This window comes from Ambystoma mexicanum, chromosome 12 (assembly GCF_040938575.1).
Source record: "Ambystoma mexicanum isolate Mex_15411 chromosome 12, UKY_AmexF1_1, whole genome shotgun sequence".
In the NCBI taxonomy this organism is placed as follows: domain Eukaryota; kingdom Metazoa; phylum Chordata; class Amphibia; order Caudata; family Ambystomatidae; genus Ambystoma; species Ambystoma mexicanum.
In genome coordinates, this window is record NC_090936.1 from 922,769,657 (window position 1) to 922,789,866 (window position 20,210).

A 20,210-nucleotide genomic window follows, 5' to 3' on the forward strand; every position below is an offset into this window, starting at 1 on the left:
TCCTGCCTTCTGAACGAGGAAAGAATGTCCCGATAATGACAGACAACACAGTGGCCATGTACTACCTCAACAAGAGAGGCAATGCAGCTCTGGTTCTGGGCAATACAAAAAAGGTATCTGTCGGCAGTTCCCCTAGCCGGAGAGCAGAACATGACGGCGGACGGTCTGATCAGGCAGAGCACAGTCTCACATGAGTGGGAACTAGCTCAGGAAGTCCTTCCAAGAGATCTTCACCCTTTGGGGAACCCCTCAAGTGGATCAGTTTGCGACCAGTGTCAACCGGAAGTGTGGTAATTTCTGGCAAGAGGAGCTCTAGGGGACGCGTTCGTAGTTGACTGGGAATTTCAACTACTGTATGCGTTTCCTCCAGTCCCAGCGATTCCTCCTATAATAAGGAGGTTGTGAAAGTTCAGGAAATACATGATCCTTATAGGCCCGAATTGAGCCAGGAGTACGTGGTACCCAGACCTTCTGGACATGTCCATCTGCCCTCCAATACGTCTTCCACAAAGAGAGGATTTTCTCTTGTAAGAGGAAGGTTGGTTCTCCATCCAGAGGTCAAAACACTCCGCCTTCACGCATGGTTTCTGAGAGGCTGAGATGTAAGGATTGGCACCTCCAGGATGGAGATTTCACAGCAACCAAATCCTTGTACCGGTGTAGTTGGAATAAATTCAGTAACTAGTGCAAGGACATGAATGTGGACCCTTTTCAAAGTTGAAATCCTATGGTGCCCTGTTTTCTGTTACACCTCACCAATCTAAGGCTCCAGATTGGAACAATAAAAGGATACCTGGCGGTGCTTTCCATTTTTAAGCGCTCCTCTGAAGAGGTTTCCTATTTCAAGATACCCTTGATTGTCCAATTTCTGAAAGGACTCACTAACGGGTATCCTCCAGTCCATTTCATGTCCCTGCTTGGGATTTAAATCTTGTGTTAAAGTTTCTAACATGTGTACCCTTTGAGCCTTTACATTACTGCCCGTTCAGGCTCTTAACACTGAAAACGGCTCATCTTGTGGCACTAACATCAGCCCGCAGGGTAAGTGAGTTGCAGGCTTTGTCATGCAAGCCTCCTCATACTATTTTTCATAAGTACAAAGGTTGGAGTCAAACCATCGTTCTAGCGGAAAGTCGTTTCTGACTTTCATCTGTCACAAAAAATACACCCCCAACCTTCTACCCTCCTCATTTGGGCAAAGAGGAAGAGAGGTTGCATAAACTGGACCCAAAAAGGGCTCAGTTTTTACATTGCGAGAATGGCAACATTTCTCCATGATGACCAGCTTTTTGTGGGTTATACCAGTCCTAAATTAGGACTAGCAATAACAAAACAAACTATATCCCGGTGAATTACACTGGCTATTGGAGAGTGTTACAGACTTGCTGGAAAGGACCCGCTGGAAGGGATTTGAGCTCATTCCACAAGGGCCATGGCAACTTCTGCGGCTCTTCAAAGGGGTGTCCCTGTAATTGACATCTGCTCTGTGGCAACTTTGAGCTCATTCCACAAGGGCCATGGCAACTTCTGCGGCTCTTCAAAGGGGTGTCCCTGTAATTGACATCTGCTCTGTGGCAACTTGGGCGGCAATGCATACCTTTGTTAAGCATTACTGCTTAGACTCCTCTTCTCAAGAATGCCTTTTTGCTAAGACAGTCCTTCATTCTATTCACGATAAATCCAAGTAGTACTCCCTCCACCAAATTGTCATTACGTTGGGAGTCTATCAAAGATGAGGAATACGTGGGAGGACACAATCCATTCGAAGAACAAGTTACTTACCAACTGGTAGCGTTCTTTCGACTGGATGTTCCTCCCACGTATTCCTCATCGCCCCTCCCAGCCTATCCCGCTGTACAATTTACATGAATTACACACTGTGTTTCCTGAGATCCTACGGTCTGGGGTACACCTAATTAGTTCCTCGATTTATGGAACGAAAAAACAGAAGCCAACGGGTGCGGCACAAGCTAGTTCTACTACTGGTGACGTCGACAAGCCAGTGTGGCCTTCGAGGGACATCAATGCCACGACGTGCACAGCGCCCTCTGCTGAGCACGTTTTTTTGCAGAAGCAGCAAAGCTGACCAGATACAAATATCAAAGATGAATACGTGGGAGGAACATAGTCGAAAGAACGTGACCAGTTGGTAAGTAAATTGTTCTTCTAAATCTGCCTGCTTCAACTCTCCACCATCTACCACTCATCCAGAACAGGCCTGCAAGATTTATCCTTGGGCTCAAGCCCAGGGATCATATCTCTCAGGACTGAAATCTCTGCACTGGCACCCAATGGCTGAAACAATTATGTTCAAAACCCCTTCTTGTGCCTGGGGCTCCAATACCTCCAACTCTCTCTTCCTAAATATCTTCCCTCTCTAGCTCTTCGCTCATCCGCTCTCCAACTCCCGCAGGGTCAGTCGCTTCTTCAAGCAACAAGTTGGAGGCAGATCTTTCTTCGGCTGATGCCTCCCTCTGGAACAGCCTCTCTGAATCTGAGGAGAACCATCTCTGGTTCCGGAAGCACCTCAAGACCTTCCTCTTTGCTTTTGCTATTTTATTTATTCTTTACAGTGGATCCTATGTATTGCATCCCCCCCTGCCCCCGCACTTTCCCTTCCGCCCCTCCCCTGCACTTGCGTGATCTCAATGTCACCTGGCCTAGTAAGATCGTTGTGTTTGTCTTCCCTCTGTTCCCCCTCCCTTGCCTCGTCGCGCCTTGAAACACTTGTGTATAGACGCATTATAAATGCCATATCATATCATCATAACTGCAGGCTCTGGTCATTGATCCACTGTATCTGCACTTCATGAGGGACAGAGTGCTTCTCTCTACGAATCCACATCTAATTCCAAAGATTCCATCGTATTTTCATAAAAAAAACTACAATCACTCTACCAACCTTTTTTCCTAATGCTTCCACTCCGGCTTTAAAAGCTCTACATTCTCTGGACGTTTAGAGAGCTTTAAAGTACTACTTGGACCGCACGAAATCGTTCAGATATTCCAATCAGATGATGATAATAATTTGGCATTTATATAGCGCTACGAACCCTCAGGTATCTGAACGCTGCTTATTATTACCCATGGTGTGTGGTGCTCATTTATCAACCTCGGAAGGATGAAAGGCTGAGTTTGGCCCCGCCGGGATTCGAACCTGCGTTAGCAGGCTCTGCACGGATGTCAAAGCGAGCACTCTACTTGCTGTGCCACTTGGCCGGCTTTGTGGCTTTCGGCCCTTCCAATAAAGGTAGGCCGATTTCAAAGCAAGTCATCTCATGCTGTTTGGTGGCTACTATATCTTTCTACCACGCAAAAGCCAACAGACCACTATAATCCGCTCACAGAGCTCATTCCACAAAGTTTGCGGCAGCCTCAGCAGCTTTGTGGGTGGGCATATCAATCAGACATTTGCCAGGCAGCAACGTGGGCAGTGCCCAGCGTTCACCAGGCACTACTGTCTGCATCAACAACATGCCGAAGATGTACAAATGGGACGGCCAGTGCTCCAACGCCTGTTCGAGTAAGGTAAGCCCCTGTAGCTTCCAGGTTCTTCCTGCTCCTATTTTTTCACCTTAAAGGTATATGCTTTTTATTGTTGTCACTGAAGGCTTGCATCCTGTTTGCCTGATATGAAAATCCAAGCATTTCTACTGCTACGAAGTCTATTCATAGCATGTGAATCCATGAAAGATCCAATGCTGGATAAGGGAGTAGTTTCTCCAGCATTGGATCTTTCATGGATTCACATGCTTAGAATATTCCCCGTCGCCAGACTGGGAACCCTCGGTACACATATATAGTTGTTTCCTATAGGAAAAAACTTCCGACACTTGTGTGTCCTATCCACATCTACGTCCTCTCCGGGGCCGTCCACGCAAGCCCCGTTGGACGTAATGGTATAAAAGGCCCCGCCCCCGCGGGTCCCGTCAGATTTCAACCGTCTCCAAAGATAGTGGGATCTCCTTGCGTAGTCTCTACTGCTAGATTTTGTTCGAATTGTCGAACTCCTGTGAGTTTGTTAATTTTATCGGAATGTCAGGAAAACCTCTATTTCGCCCGTGTGCCACGTGCGGATTGAAGAAGGTTTACGAGGGGGACGGCCATTTAGACTGTATTTATTGCCTCCACCCTCACCACTCGGCAGACCAGTGTGAAATATGTAAAGGTTTTTCCCAGAAAACCCTGAAGGATCGAAATCGACGGCTGGTATCCTGGTTAAATGATGGTGCAGGAGCGTACCCTCAGTCAGAGGTGGGCTCTGTGCGCAGCGTGGCCTCTGCGAAAACATCAGGAGCCCCTCGACGCTCAACTTCATCGGAACCCCCGGCTAAGAAGTCACGACCTGCGGAAAAGGACGTTCCACGAAGTCACTCTTCTAAGGACTCTTCTAAAAACTCTGCAAGAAAGACATCTTCGTCGAAGAAAGGAAAGGAGAGGCCTAAATCCTCCTCGGCGATCAACACAGATCAGCCACGAGTAGAGATTCGGATAAACGCAGGGAGAGCGCTGTGAAGGCGGGACCGCTTAAACCACCTGCAGGCCCAACGTCGACGACGACGAACCAGTCGGTGTCCTCACTACTGCTGACGCAGTCGATTTCACCCAGCGACGACCTCGGCGACGATGTCCTCGGCGACAATGTCCTCGTCGACGGAAGTTCTGGCCTGGAGACCAGAAGTATTTGATATGGGGTTGCCTGACACATTGCTACAGGAACAGGCAGCGTCAATTGCCTCGAAAGAAGACGACGGCTTCAGAATTGTGAGCCCGGAGGACCTCGGTCTACGAGCCAGGTTTCCATCAGGAGCAACCTGCTCTCAGGTGTTTACCCAACCTCCAAGCTCTCAAGCGACCCTGTCCATGGAGGTACTGTCCTCCTTACACTCGCTGCTGAAATCGCTGGACGAAAGGCTTCCACCTGTACCGTCGACACCCCCCGTCGACGAGCCCGTCCTTCACACCGCCCGACCAGATCGATCGGGGTTCCAACTACTCCAGCAGTCCAGGAGGAAGGTGAGCTTTCGGACTCCCTATCTGACCACGGGTCAGCGTCAGATATATCCCTCTCACCATCTAGGGATCCATCCTGGGTGTCGGATGTGGAAATGGAAACACCAAAGAGTCCCACTCACCCGTCACCACCGGACGATATAGGTGCCTTTCATTCTATGATGGAGAAAGCGTGCAAGGAGTTTGGCCTGGTCTAACAGGAGGAGAAAAAGGACTGTTTTCTCTTTGACCATATGGGCAAGAGTAGACGCTCAATATTCTCAATACCCATTTTAGACCATGTCTGGAAAGAAGGTGTTCAAACCATGCGTCACCCATTTTCTGAGCCGGCTGTCAAAGGCCGCATTGAAAAGAAATTTAAAGTACCAGACTCTACACCGAAGTGTCTTTCGGCTCAACCTACACCGGACTCGGTGGTGTCGTCGGCGGCGACGAGAAAAGCAAAGGCCCAACATAAATGCTCTACCCCTCCAGATAATGAGGCGAGGCGCCAAGACGTGTTTGGTAAGAAGGTTCTTTCTGTGGGGGCCTCAACGGTGAAAGCAGCTAACTCCCTGGCGATTGTGGCCAGATATGACAGGGAGATGTGGCACAGACTGGCACCTATCCTGGACCACCTCCCGGAAGAACATAGAAGAACGGCGATGTCCCTGGTTCGAGAAGGCGAAGAAGCATCGAATCATGCTATTAACATAGCGGTGGACCTGGCAGATTCGGGTTTTAAACAAATAAATAACGGAGTTGTTCTAAGACGCCAGGCTTGGCTTAAGTGCAGTATAACGTTTTGGACATGCCCTTCGAAGGTGATCTTCTTTTCGGAGAAAAGGTGGACGAGGCCTTGAAGGGCATGAAGGAGGACTCAGATACAGCACGCTCGTTGGGTTCTCTCCAGAGTGGTAAGCCCTTTCGTCCCTTTAGAGGAGCATCTGGAAACTCAAGATTTTCAGCAACCAGGGATAGATCTTTTGGTAGATCAGCGTATCCTTCCCAAGGATATAGACGCGCCTCTCAGACCACAAGCCGGCGCAGAAACTTCCAGTCTTCCAAGAGACGACCAACTTATTCGTCGTCGACGAGCAAACAGAAAGACCAGCAATGACGGGAAGAGTACCGTTCTGGGAGGAAGAGTGTCAAGCTGCATCGAGGAATGGGAGACCATCACAACAGATCAGTGGGTTTTGGACACTGTGAGGTACGGACATTCCCTACTATTCAAATGCAAACCTCCAAAATGTCCACCAATACACCTATCCCAGCCGCATCTAAACATCTTGAGGCAGGAAGTAACACTCATGTTACAGAAAGGCGCCATCGAATTAGTTCCTGCATCACAGAAAGGCCTAGGGGTATACTCACGGTGTTTTGTGGTAAAGAAACCAAACGGAAAATGGCGCCCTATTCTCGACCTGCGAGACCTCAACAAGACCCTACAGAGTCAAAAATTCAAAATGCTTACACTGCAGGAGGTGATCAAATCCGTCCAAAGGGACGATTTTTTGGCGTCACTAGATCTACAGGACGCGTACTTCCACATTCCGGTGTGTCAAAAACACAGGAGGTTTCTGAGGTTCATGGTAGGTCAGACACTACCAATTTGCAGTGCTCCCATTTGGTCTAAAGTCCTCCCCAAGAACGTTTACAAAATGTTTGGCACCTGTGGCAGCCTGGCTGCGAAAGGGAGGGCATCATGTATACCCGTACCTCGACGACTGGCTTGTGAGGGGATCCTCCCCAGCGTCGACCAACGACAGCGTACAAGCCACCTTACAACTTCTGCAACGACTGGGGTTCGCAGTGAACTTCGAAAAGTCTTCTCTAAAGCCCTCAAGGAGCTTGAAGTTCTTGGGAGCTCAATTCGAAACCCACTCGGGAATAGTGAAACCGTCCCTAGACAGAATATTGAAGATCGAACAACTGACGAGTCAACTTCGCCTACAGAGCACAATTTCCGTGAGAAAATATGTGGCAATCCTGGGCTCCATGGCTTCGTGCATCCACCTAGTAGCAAACTGCCGATTGTTCATGAGGCCTCTACAGGAGTTCCTGTCGGACAGATGGAAGCAGGCCACGGGCCAGTGGTCAGACAGGATAACCGTCGACGACGAGGGTGTCATCAGATCCCTCCGATGGTGGAAAATCTTTCACAACCTGGACAGAGGGGTTCCTCTACAAGAGCCGGAATTTCAGAACACCATCATCACGGACGCCTCCCTGATGGGCTGGGGAGCACACATGAACGATCATCAAACCCAGGGCAGATGGTCTTCGACCGAATTGCACCTACACATCAACGTGCAGGAACTGAGGGCAGTGAGATGGGCCTTGAAATCATTCCTTCCACATATCAAAGGATCAAAAGTAAGAGTGCTGACAGACAACACGACAGCCATGTTCGACTTGATAAAGCAAGGAGGCACCAGATCCAGGAACCTTTCGGCGGAAGCTCAAAAGATCTGGCACTGGGCGTTGAAACACAATGTATCCTTAGTGGCTTACCATCTCCTGAGTGTGAAGAATGTGCAAGCGGATTCCCTGAGCAGGACAATGGCTCAAATACACGAGTGGGAGCTGGACACCGGTCAGCTACAAATAATCTTCGAAAGGTGGGGGGACCCCCTCAATCGACCTCTTCGCTACGAAAGAAAACAGGAAATGCGAACAGTTCGCAAGCAGATGGCCTCAAAAAGGATCCCTGGGGGAAGCGTTCTCGTTTCCTTGGACGGACAAATTCCTGTACGCTTTCCCTCCGTTCCCCCTTATACGGAGGACAATCCAGGGGATTTGCAGGTACAAATGCCGGGTCATTCTAGTGGCTCCGTATTGGCTGAGACAACCATGGTTTTCCGACCTCCTACATCTGTCGTTGGAACAGCCTATAACTCTCCAGAAAGTGCCGAACCTACTGTCCAGGGACAAGGGAACAGTGTGGCACCACAACCCGGACAGCCTCAACTTAACAGCATGGCTCCTGACTTTTCAGAGTTTGGCAGCTTGAAAGTCTCGTCGGATTGCCCGAGAATTCTGCAGGCGGCTAGGGCCCCTTCGACTAACAAATCATACATATGCAAATGGCGAAGGTTCTGTACGTGGTGTCACACACAGCACGAAATTCAGCCTTTAGAAGTAACCCCTGAACAAATTCTTCCGTATCTTCTTCACCTAGCTGAGAGTGGGCTGTCATCATCGTCCATCAAAGTGCACTTGGCGGCCATTTCAAGGTTTACGAGGAGGAGACAGTCTTCACCATTATTCAGTGACAGACTGGTGAAACATTTCATGAGGGGTCTCTTTAGAACTTTCCCCCCTACGAAACGGTTCCCACCGTCGTGGAGTTTAAATGTGGTGTTGGCTGCCTTTATGAAGCCTCCATTTGAGCCAATGTCCTCTTCATCCATGCAGTTCCTATCTTGGAAACTGGCTTTCTTAATTGCCATTACATCGGCTAGAAGAATGTCGGAATTACAGGCATTGGTCATAGATCCTCCATATATGAGATTCTTTAAGGACAAAGTAATTTTATCAACTAACCCTACTTTCATCCCGAAAGTACCGACAGTCTATCACAAGCACTCGACCCTGGTCCTTCCTACTTTCTTTGCGTCGTCGACGGCGGAAAAAGCCCTTCATGCTCTGGACGTCAAAAGGGCGTTAAAATTTTACCTGCAAAGGACGCAAGATATCAGAACTACCAGACAGTTGTTCATTGCCTACGGTCCGTCGACGAGAGGAAGGGCAATCTCCAAGCAAGGTCTGGCTCGTTGGGTCTCTTCGGCAATTACTTTTAGTCACTCCAAGGCTGGGAGACCCCTACAAGGACGCCGTAGAGCCCATTCCACGAGATCGACAGCCTCCTCCGCGGCTCTATGGGCAGGAATTCCTCTGACAGACATCTGCCAGGCGGCGGCATGGTCAGTTCCACACACGTTTACACGCCATTACTGCCTGGAAAGGCAGCACGCGGATGAGGTACAGATGGGAAGGGCAGTGCTGCGCCATCTGTTTCAATGAGGTAAGCCAAATACGGTGAAGCTGTTGTCTCTTACCTTGCCTATGTTTGTTCCCTTGATCTTATTTATGTATTACGAATATATTTATATCTGAAAATATGTTGCTGCTTACACACATATATATACATATTTGGACTGAGAGTGTTTCTTGTAAAAGTAAGTTACATTGCATTCTCACCTCCGTCTTCGATGATACTGCTATACAATCTATTCTAAGCATGTGAATCCATGAAAGATCCAATGCTGGAGAAGGGAGTAGTTTCTTACCTGTAACTCCATTTCTCCAGCGTTGGTATCTTTCATGGATTCACATGCGCCCTCCAGCCTCCCCGGATTGCAATGTGCAAGATATGTGCATAAGCAGGTTTCCCCTTTTCTACTTTGGAGGGGCCGAAATCTGACGGGACCCGCGGGGGCGGGGCCTTTTATACCATTACGTCCAACGGGGGTTGCGTGGAGGGCCCCGGAGAGGACGTAGATGTCGATAGGACACACAAGTGTCGGAAGTTTTTTCCTATAGGAAACAACTATATATGTGTACCGAGGGTTCCCAGTCTGACGGGGAATATTCTAAGCATGTGAATCCATGAAAGATAACAACGCTGGAGAAATGGAGTTACAGGTAAGAAACTACTCCCTTCTTATCTGTAACTCCATTTCGAAGTGATTGTGTCCTCCGACGTATTCCTTATCTTTGATAATACGTCTCCAGCTTGCTGGCCTCGGAATTTTTTTCTGTAGAGGGCCCTGCGCGTCAACGTCCGCCGAGTCGATGTCCCTTGACGGCCACTGTATCGGCGCCGACGTCACCATGCCCATAAATAGCCACGCGCGGCGTCCGTTGCTCGGTTCTGTTTTTCCGCGCTTCGTGGGGCCTTGTAACATAGTTGCTCAGTTCAGTCAGATAAACCTTCTACATCTACTCGAATATATCAACTCGTTCTCGATGGCATCTTCATCGGAACCGACAACGCCGCGGTCCAGCTTCAAAAAATGTCGAGACTGCGGTAAAAAAAAATGTCGATAACGGATCGACACAGGATCTGCTTGTGGTGCTTGGGAGCCGAGCACCATTGTTCGGAGTGTGAGGACTGCATGTCCATGATGGCGAAAGCCTTGAAAGAGCGCAAGGGGAAGCTCGAGAGAGGTAAGTCAGTCAAAACCTCCTCGAAAGTTTCTTCGGTTGAGTCAAGGCATTAGTCTCCTCGCCGTCGAAAACATTCCCATTCTAGATCTCGAGGTAGCTCCCACCATTCGTCGAGATCAAGACACTCAAAGAAGAGATGTCGAAGATCCCGTTCCTCGTCGTCTTCTGTTTCCCCAGAAAGGGTCTCTTGCCCCACAACACACAGCTCTCAGGCTGAGTGGGAGGAATTCAGGAAGAAAATGTTAAGCGTCTTTGAGAAAGCGGCCTCGACCCCCTCGAAGACAGCTGAGGGTGATACCCTGGGTGAAAAACCCAAAAAATCAAAACGCTGCGAGTCGCTGCACTCGGCAAAACATTCCACCCGAGAGCACCACGGGCCATCGGGTAAGAAGGCACCTTCTTCGACGCCGTCGTCGAAGACCCCTTCGAAGCATGGATTGGCGCCATCAACGCCGTTGTGGAAGGGTTCTTCGAAGCATCGTCGCCGACATTGACGCCGATGAAAGAGAAGACCACGGCTACTCCACAGCCAGCGGTGATTCCAAGAGCCTCCGGCACGACGCCGAGAACGTTGTCGACATCCTCGAGTAGGATCCCGATCCTCTCGAGTTCTTCGAGGCCTCTTCCAGTTTTCTCGGCGCCTTCGAAGCCTGTCACATCGGCGTCGACAACATCGACGTTTTATCGCCCAATAATGACGAGTTTGGCTCCTTCTGCCTTAGAAATAGGTTTTACACCATTTCAGAGGTCAGAGTACCCTGGATTATCTTCAATTTATGAGGAAGGGGAAGATTCTGACCAGGAAACCTTCGGGTTGCAGAGGACCACACTACCTGTTTCAGAGGATTTCACCTCTGAGGAAAGAAGGTTGAAAGACCTACAGGAGTCATTACATGAGTCAAGTGGGCAGGACACTTCCCCAGAAGTGGAATTTGTTAAGCCAGACCCAGAGGAACATGCCGAAACACCCTATAGAACCCTGATGGCAAGAATTATTGAATTTATGGGTTGGTCTGCGCCTTCGCTTGTTTTTCAACAGGATGACCTGACAGACATATTAGACAAAGGTCCACAGGAGGATCCTGTGGTCCCCTTACATGCAGCCTAACAAAGAAAGATTGCATCTAATTGGGAAACTCCTGAAGTTATCCCTGCTGTCAATAAAAGATTATCAGCCAAGTATAGGGTAGCTGCAGCTGACCCTGAATACTTATCAAAACACCCGACTCCAGAGAGCCTGGTGGTCCAAGCGGCAACTTCATCAAGCAGCAGGACCGCTTACCCTACTGTCCCACAGGATAGAGATGACAAGAGGTATGATTCTATGGCAAAGAAAGTCTTCTCTGCTTGTAGTATGGCGTTGAAGTCCATCAACGCCACCTGTACGCTCGCCAGGTTCAGTCACACACTGCGGGAGTGTGCTTCATCAGTGGCTGACTGCATACCCGAAGGAGAGGAAAAGGAAGCCTTCCTTAACATTATTAAAGATGGCAAAGATGCCATATGCGAGTCACTTAAAACTGGCATCGATTCCGCTGACAGTATCAGCAGGGCCATGACGACAAGTCCAACAATCCGCAGGCATGCGTGGTTGCGTAAGTCTGGCTTTGCTCCAGATGTACAGGCCAGACTTTTGAATATGCCCTTTGACGGCTCTTCATTATTCGGGAAAAAAGGCTGATGAAAGTCTGGAAAAGTTGCAGACATCTAAAGCAGCGGCAAAATCGTTAGGAGCTGCAATCCGCCAAACTCCTTTTCGCCCCTCAGGAACCTCTGGGAGAGGAAAGTCCTTTCGCTATTATTCCGCATTCGGGAAAGGCAGAGGACAGCCAGCTCAAAGAGGCCAAAGGAGATCTACCCGAGGTGGACGGGTCAAAAGTATTAAAGCCGCAGCAGCAGGTGCCTCTTTACCCTCGGCATCTGCATCAGCCGCCCCCAAACCACTCTGAGGTCTTTCCACACAAAACACCTGTAGGGGGCAGGTTAACTCACCATCTGACGGAATTGCAGGTTATAACGTCAGATGCTTGGGCATTGGAGACAGTTGCCCAGTGTTACTGCCTACCCTTTCTACACATCCCTCAGAGTCATCCACCGGGGCACAGCTCTCTAAAAGTTCCCGATCCGCTCCTCTTGCAGGAAATTATAGACCTGCTAGAGAAAGGTGCCATAGAACCGCAACAAGGGCTGGTTCTCCCCCTACTTTCTCATACCAAAGAAGGACGGAGGACTGAGACCCATCCTGGACTTACGAGAATTGAACAAGTTCCTCAGGAAGGACAAGTTCAAGATGGTAACTCTCAGATCCTTCAGGCCCTCCAGCTCCAGGACTTGCTGGTATCTCTGGACCTTCAGGATGCTTATTTCCATGTGCCAATCCATCTCAAATAGAGGAAATACCTGAGGTCCGCAATTGGCGACTCTCATTATCAATTTCGAGTTCTGCCATTTGGGCTGACCTCCGCCCCGAGGGTCTTCACCAAGCTAATGTCGGTAGTGGCTGTGAATCTAAGGAGGGAAGGGATCCACGTCTACCCCTACCTGGACGATTGGCTGATCAGGGCAGTATTTCCGAACAAGCTCAGATCCAGCTAGACTATGTCTGCCACTTCCTTCACAAACTGGGCTTCTCCCTCAATTTAAAGAAGTCACAGATGATACCATCACAGAGACTCCAGTTCATTGGAGCGGTCCTGGACACTTCCCTGGGAAAAGCCTCGCCACCAGAGGTGAGGGCTCAAGATATTCTGCAGATGGTCAACAAGTTTCGAAATGCCCAACGTCTCCCAGCCTTCGACTGTTTGAGGTTGCTAGGCCTCATGGCATCCTGCATCTTCCTTGTGCCAGAGGCTCGCCTGAGAATGATCTCTTCAGTGGGCACTGAACTCAGTGGTCGCAATTCTCAGGGAGAATGACAGATCTCCTCCGGATTCCAGACAAGGTAGACCGCGACCTTCAATGGTGGGCCTATACAGAGAACATCTTGAAAGGAGAACTGTTTTGGCAACCATGGCCGGAGATAACAGTAGTCATAGACGCCTCACTCACGGGGTGGGGAGCCCATGCCAACGACTTGACCATCAGCAGTAGTTGGTCTCCATCGGAGTCCAGACTACACATCAACCTACTGGAGCTGAGAGCGATCAGACTAGCGCTGAAAGCTTTCCTGCCATCAGTACAGGGGAGAAATGTCCTGATAGTGACGGACAACACGGTGGCCATGCACTACCTCAACAAAAGAGGAGGCATAGGGTCACTGCCACTGTGCAGAGAGGCAATGCAGCTCTGGTTTTGGGCAATTCAGAAAGGAATCTCTCTCGGCAGTCCACCTAGCCGGAGGGAAGAACTTGACAGCGGACGCTCTGAGCAGGCAGAGCAGTCTCCCATGAGTGGGAGCTAGCTCAGGAAGTCCTTCAAGAGATCTTCGCCCTTTGGGGAACCCCTCAGGTGGATCTGTTCGCCCCAAGCACCAACAGGAAGTGCGATCTGTTCTGTTCAAGTGAATTTCCCCCGAGAGGAGCTCTAGGAGAGGCGTTCGTAGTGGACTGGGAGTTTTCACTCCTTTATGCGTTTCCACCAGTCCCTGTTATTCCTCAAATGATCAGGAGGTTGAGAAGATTCCGGAAAACCATGATCCTAATTGCCCCGGACTGGGCCAGGAGAACGTGGTACCCGGACCTTCTAGAAATGTCCATCTGCCCTCCAATCCGTCTTCCATTCAAAGAGAATCTTCTCTCGCAGAAGGGAGGTCAGGTTCTCCATCCAGACATCACAACCCTCAACCTTCACGCTTGGCTTCTGAAAGGGTGAGGTACAAGGATTGGGACCTCCCTGATGACGTCGTGGAGGTGTTGCTTTCGGCCAGAAGGCCAGCAACAAAGTCTTTATACCGCTGCCGTTGGAACAAATTTTGCAGCTGGTGTAGAGAAGGGAATATCGACCCTTTTTCGTGTGGTACGCCAACGGTGTTATCGTTTCTACTCTACTTGGCAAACTCAGGCCTTCAAGTTGGCACTGTAAAAGGCTATCTCGCAGCGCTTTCAATCTTCAAGCGCACTGCGGAGGAACCATCGTATTTCAAACTACCTCTAGTGATACACTTTCTCAAGGGATTAACTAATGTTTATCCTCCAAAACCATTCCAAGTTCCCTTATGGGACTTAAATTTAGTCTTAAACTTCGTAATGGGCACTCCATTCGAACCACTTCACTCTTGTTTGCTGAGATTTCTCACGATTAAAACTGTCCTATTGGTAGCAGTAACATCTGCTAGGCGGGTGAGTGAGCTACAAGCTCTCTCCTGTAAACCCCCACATACAATTTTCCACAAGGACAAAGTTGTCCTACAGGTGATGCCTAATTTCCTCCCAAAGGTGGTTTCTGAATTTCATATTACTCAGAAAATTACCTTACCTTCGTTCTACCCTCCTCCCCATCCGGGGAAAGAGGAAGAAAGGCTACATAGGCTGGACCCAAGGCAAGCTCTAAGCTTTTACATCAGCAGAATGGCTAGGATCAGGCAAGCAGACCCAACTGTTTGTAGGATACTCGGGTCACAAATTGGGATTATCCATAACAAAACAAACCATTTCCAGGTGGATTATTTTGGCCATTCTGGAATGTTACAAACTGGCAGGGAAATAGCCACCCCAAAATCTTAGGGCTCATTCAACCAGGGGTATCGCAGCCTCTTCGGCCCTCCAAAGAGGGGTACCGGTCAGAGACATATGTGCGGCTGGTCAAGAGACCAGATTTGGCAAAGCCGTATTACATTCGGTCCATCCCTAAAGGGATACATGACATTCTTACTCCCACCTCCAATTACATGCCACTGCTATGGGAGTCCATCACAGATAAGGAATACGTCAGAGGACACAATCCCTTCGAAGAAAAAGTTACTTCTTACCTTGTAACGTTCTTTCGATGGGATGTTCCTCCGACGTATTCCTTATCGCCCCTCCCATCCATCCCCGCAGTAATACTTCCCTTGTGTTGCAGTTTATGCTCCTTCAAGGTCAATAACCAATTCAGGCATGACTTTTCTTATGCTACAAAACGGAACTGAGCAACGGACGCCACGCGTGGCTATTTATGGGCATGGTGACGTCGGCGCTGATACAGTGGCCGTCGAGGGACATCGACTTGGCGGACGTCGACGCTCAGCGCCCTCTACAGAAAACATTTCCGAGGCCAGCAAGCTGGAGACGTATTATCTAAGATAAGGAATACGTCGGAGGAACATCCCATCTAAAGAACGTTACAAGGTAAGAAGTAACTTGTTCTTCCCCAGCGTTGGTATCTTTCATGGATTCACATGCGCCCTCCAGCCTTCCCCGAAGCAAACATCCTTCTTAGTACTTCCTCCTTTTGGAGAGGTTTAAATCTGAGGTGGAGCTATACACTCAACGTCGCATTGGTGCTGCCCAAAAACGACTGTATTAAAGTTACCAGGGTTTTCCCAGCCTGATTACAGGGAATATTCACAGCATGTGAATCCATGAAAGATACCAACACTGGAGAAATTGAGTTAAAGGTAAGAAACATATTAATGAGGGTTATCCTGAAAGTCTGACATGTTTCTGGTACTCGAGGCTGGGAGTTGGACAATCCTGCTCCACGGCCTCATTTGCTAGATGGATGGTGTTGTGAATAGCAGAAGCCTACAAAGTGCAGGGCAATGCACCTCGTTAAGGTTGTAGTTAGGCGTCAGTTAATTAGTGCATAATGAAAACCGGTACTTAAAAATAGAGCACAAATCGGGCAAGGAGCAACGCTGCTTATTACAGGTGGGTGACATCTGAATGGACTGTGAACAGTGGTTTTATAACAAGAAATAAAATAGTCGGAAGTCAGGAAAAACACTTGCAAGCTGGAGAATTTGTTTTTTCTGTGCTTCCCAGGAATTTGATTGGTTTGCAATCTCCTCCTCATCAATTAGTGACAGTCATTGGAGCAAACAGTTCAATAGTTTCCCATCACCTCACCTCCCCATGTGGTACCACATTTTATTCACAACCCACCCAGGAACATCTTGTTAATGAAGCAACATTTGTGCTGAACGCCGGAACTTAAATACACTGCCATTGGTCAGCACCATTGAAAACGGGACACAAGACACCCTTCAGCTTGTGGGAAAGTGGACATTCACACAATACGTTTTAGATAATGATCTTTGCGAATTCTGTGGTAGATACTTTGAGGGCTGGTCACCTCGTCAGAGCTCAGGAACTTACTGTCTGATTGGTCCTCCCAGGAAAGCCACTATGTCCAATGTTCCCTTCCCACTGCCGATGGACATCGGTGGTCATGTGACCGGCACACAGGAACAGAGCCTCCCTCCCTGATGACTGCCCTGCAGTTACATCACCCAGTTCCAGTTGTGTTAATTCCCATATGACTAGTAAATTGAGCCTTCTTCCCCCTTTGCACATCCCTGTCATTGTGGTCACATGCTTTAAATTGAAAGTTCCCAGATCCAACCGGCCGAAGAATTTCCCAATACGCGTATTTGTGATTGTGCTATTTGTGTCCCTCCCCTCCTTTAGGTAATCATAGAGCAGTGTATTGGACCAAATTTATATACAATGTATCGGTACCCCCTAACATTCCGGTGAAGTCCTTTATACAGTGATTGTGGCTCAGAGTATCTGTGTTACTCCCCATGTGGCCACCCCCACCGTGCATTTTCTTTACTCTGCAGTTGGTAGGTACGTCCCCCTATCCTGCTTGAATTAGCATCTTTTACACAAGGTATTCAAGCTTATTTAGTAAGGGCAAAAGCAACTTCAGTCACTTTTCAGCTTTGCATCTCATGGGATGTCCCCATCAAAGCAGCACCTTGGGAAACAGCATCTTCTTGTGAGCGGACATCCATACAGTAATGACGACAAAGCAGATGGTGAGTTTAGCCAGGCAGTACTCAGAAATATGTTTGTTTAAAAGTAGTTAATCCAGCACCTCCGTCTAGTATCTGTTGCATTGGAATCGCCCATACAATATGGAGGAAAGGGGATGGGACATAGGAGTACAAAAAGGTTAGTCACCATAGTGACTATTGTACTTAGTCCATAGGCCCTCTTTCCTCCATACGCCCCCACCAACCACCACCTCATTAAAATATGCATAGTTAGGACAGAATTTCCCTGATGCACATTCCTGGAGACGGAAGTGTGGTGCTGGAGGGCAGGGTCAGCAAACGCAACATGGTGACAAGTAGGCAGAAGCTTCAATCTTTGAGCAACAGAAATTTCATCCAATTAAATGGTATTAATCAGTATATTTCCTAGTGCCACTGTAGTCAGTAGAATTGTTTATTTAGAAACTTGTTTTAATAGTCTTTTCCACTGATTCTTCATGCAAATTGGTAAGAATATGCCTGCCGCCTAAATTTTAAAAAATTACTGTTTACATATTTCGTTGTCATGCTTCAATTTTATTGTTTTGTATTCTTCCAATAATTTCTCACCTGGCACATTTGTTTCCTTTTAGGTGTTAATTGGAGTCCTGCTTGGGATTCCTTGTCAGAAGTGGGTCTTCATGCAGCTAACTGGGGTGCCTCAGATGGTTCAACTTCAACTTTTTTGGCGACCAAATGCTGCTTTACTTCCTTGTTTGTAATAGTATCATTTTTCTTCTTTAAGTGGGTCTGTGTCTAACCGCCTTTAATTTCTGCAAATCATTTCTATATATTTAATTACCTAGACTCTAAAAGACTTGTTTCCATCTTGCATGATGATGTTCTTGAAAAGAATGGATTTGTTAGAATTTTGTACTTGAACAGTTTGCAAAACTGTTAATAAATGTACATTTTATTAATAAAGTTGTCACTTGAGTCTGATCCATCTCTGCGCATTCTTTTAATCAGTGTACTTCCATTGATCATAATGGAGTTTCACCCATGTATTTGACATCTGGAGGAATTTTGAATAGGAGAGTTACACTACTGTTCATTTTTTATTTATTTTTTATTTTTACATTTGTAAAGCGCCACACAGCCCAGAGGCATCGGGGCGCTGTTGCAAGATAATGACTTAGTTTCAGTACAAGGAGGGGTAGATAGAGGAGGTTACAGCGAGAGATAAATTATTCATCAGAATTTATGTCAGTATATAAAAACAAATCTCAATCAACTTCTTAACTACCATTCAAAGCTTAATCGTCTCTCCACTTGCACCTTAACTCCTCCCAACACAGAACTCTATCCCTGGCTCTTCATTAATATTTATAAACAATGATTAGTTTTGGTTGTGGGTGCTATCTCAGAACCCTTGATGGAAATACATTTGTGAGCATTTCAGAATTGTAAAATAGAAATTCTGTTAATCTAGATTTCTATTATTTTTTATATATTCAAATCGTTTTTAACATAGTATGTTTGCTCAATGTTAGGCTGTAAAGAATAAACTTGGAAAGAAGAAAGACATAAGAAAACAAATCAGAAAGAATGGATGAAGCACCTAAAAGCACATTGGTCTACTAGTGTTGTAGTAACATGGCTCACTCATTTTCTCCATTGAGGCTTTGTAAATCGGGAGCTGAGCTCATTATTCAATGCAAGACGTTTTGTTTAATTATCCATGACACATCAATCATTGCTTATGTTGTTCAGTATAGAATTTGTTTTAATTAATGTCCCCTGTGGGCAGGCCCAAGGCTCTCAAATATGTGGGACATGTATAATGTTTGAGTTTTAACATAGGGCCTCATCACGACTTTGGCGGTAACCCTTAAAATCGGTGGTAGCGCTATTAGCGCCGATTTTAAGGGTCCCTCTGATCACAAGTCCAAATACCGCCAGCGCCATTACAACCGGCGCTTGTAGAGCCGGCTGTACAAGCGCCGGCCATAATAGCGCCAGGAACCATTCGCGCTAAAACATCAGCAATCACGAGTCCAGCGTACGCGCAATTAGCGGCAGATAATCTGCCGAAAATACCTCCAGCAAAAAGCTGGAGGTAGCAGAACACAGGCCACAGCAATAAGGGCCCAGGTGGAACCAATGCAAATCAGAGGCCTGCAAAGGAGCCACCCATACACAACACACCCTCCCCAACACCATTACACCAGCAGGAGCAGGGAGGAGACAGCAATAAGGGCCCAGGTGGAACCAATGCAAATCAGAGGCCTACAAAGGAGCCACCCATGCACAACACACCATCCCAACACCATGCTGCCATTTGGAGCCGGGAGCCTTGATGTTGACTTCTACCTGCTGTACCTGGAGCTACAGAGGCCAGCCAACCAGGCACAGGTGCACCAGCTGAAGGGTCAATTCTATGCCATTGCCCAAGTCCCGAATGTAATAGCAGCCCTGGACTGCACACACGTGGCACTCGTACCACCCCAGGCACATGAGGTTGCCTACAGAAACTGGAAACAGTACCATTCCCTCAACGTGCAGATGACGTGGTCCTGGCCTCACCTTCAGCCACTGCTGTGCCCGCTACCCAGGATCCACCCACGACTCCATGGTCCTGCGCAACAGTACCCTGCCGGCGTACATGGAAGGCCAAAACACATGCCTACTGGGTGAGTACAAATGTATACCATAAAGCATGTCAATCCACAACTGATGGTGCCCGTCACGGAATCCATTATTCCCAATAGGTAGCACCTTTACTGCAGCATTCACATTCAGTGACATATGGAAGCCCCACCACAATAAAGCCTCCTGTGTGAGTAGCACCATGGCTCCCAACACTGACACAGTACAGAAATCCCACCTTGGCCACCCAACAGTAATGAAATTCTAAACCATAACCTGGCACATCCACAAATGCACCACACATAAGTAGGCTAAGTAATGGCAATGTACATCCCACGAACACTGTCCCCAGAATGGCCTAGCAAATGCATGGAGAACAGTACAGAATAGTGACAACCAGCAAATGCAACTGTAGCCAATGGATTTGAGTACTGTTACATCCAGAAACATAGGCGTACCAAGTGGAGAGTACCCCATTGATTCCATCGTGCCAGTAGGACAGCACACTCCACAATGTTATAGACCAAATGACAAATATGGCAAAATCACACTGATGAGA

At 47.9% G+C, this 20,210-nt stretch overlaps 1 protein-coding gene across 1 annotated transcript in view; it reads left to right on the plus strand.

Annotated features, from left to right (window-relative positions):
• The window catches only part of GLIPR1 (GLI pathogenesis related 1), a 243,028-nt gene extending 225,024 nt beyond the window's left edge, over positions 1 to 18,004 (plus strand). The window contains exon 4 of the mRNA XM_069627756.1: positions 17,656 to 18,004. Within this exon, the coding sequence (XP_069483857.1) occupies positions 17,656 to 17,822 (167 nt within the window). The 3' untranslated portion in view covers positions 17,823 to 18,004. The remainder of the gene's footprint in view (positions 1 to 17,655) is intronic.
• The last annotated feature ends 2,206 nt before the right edge of the window (positions 18,005 to 20,210 follow it).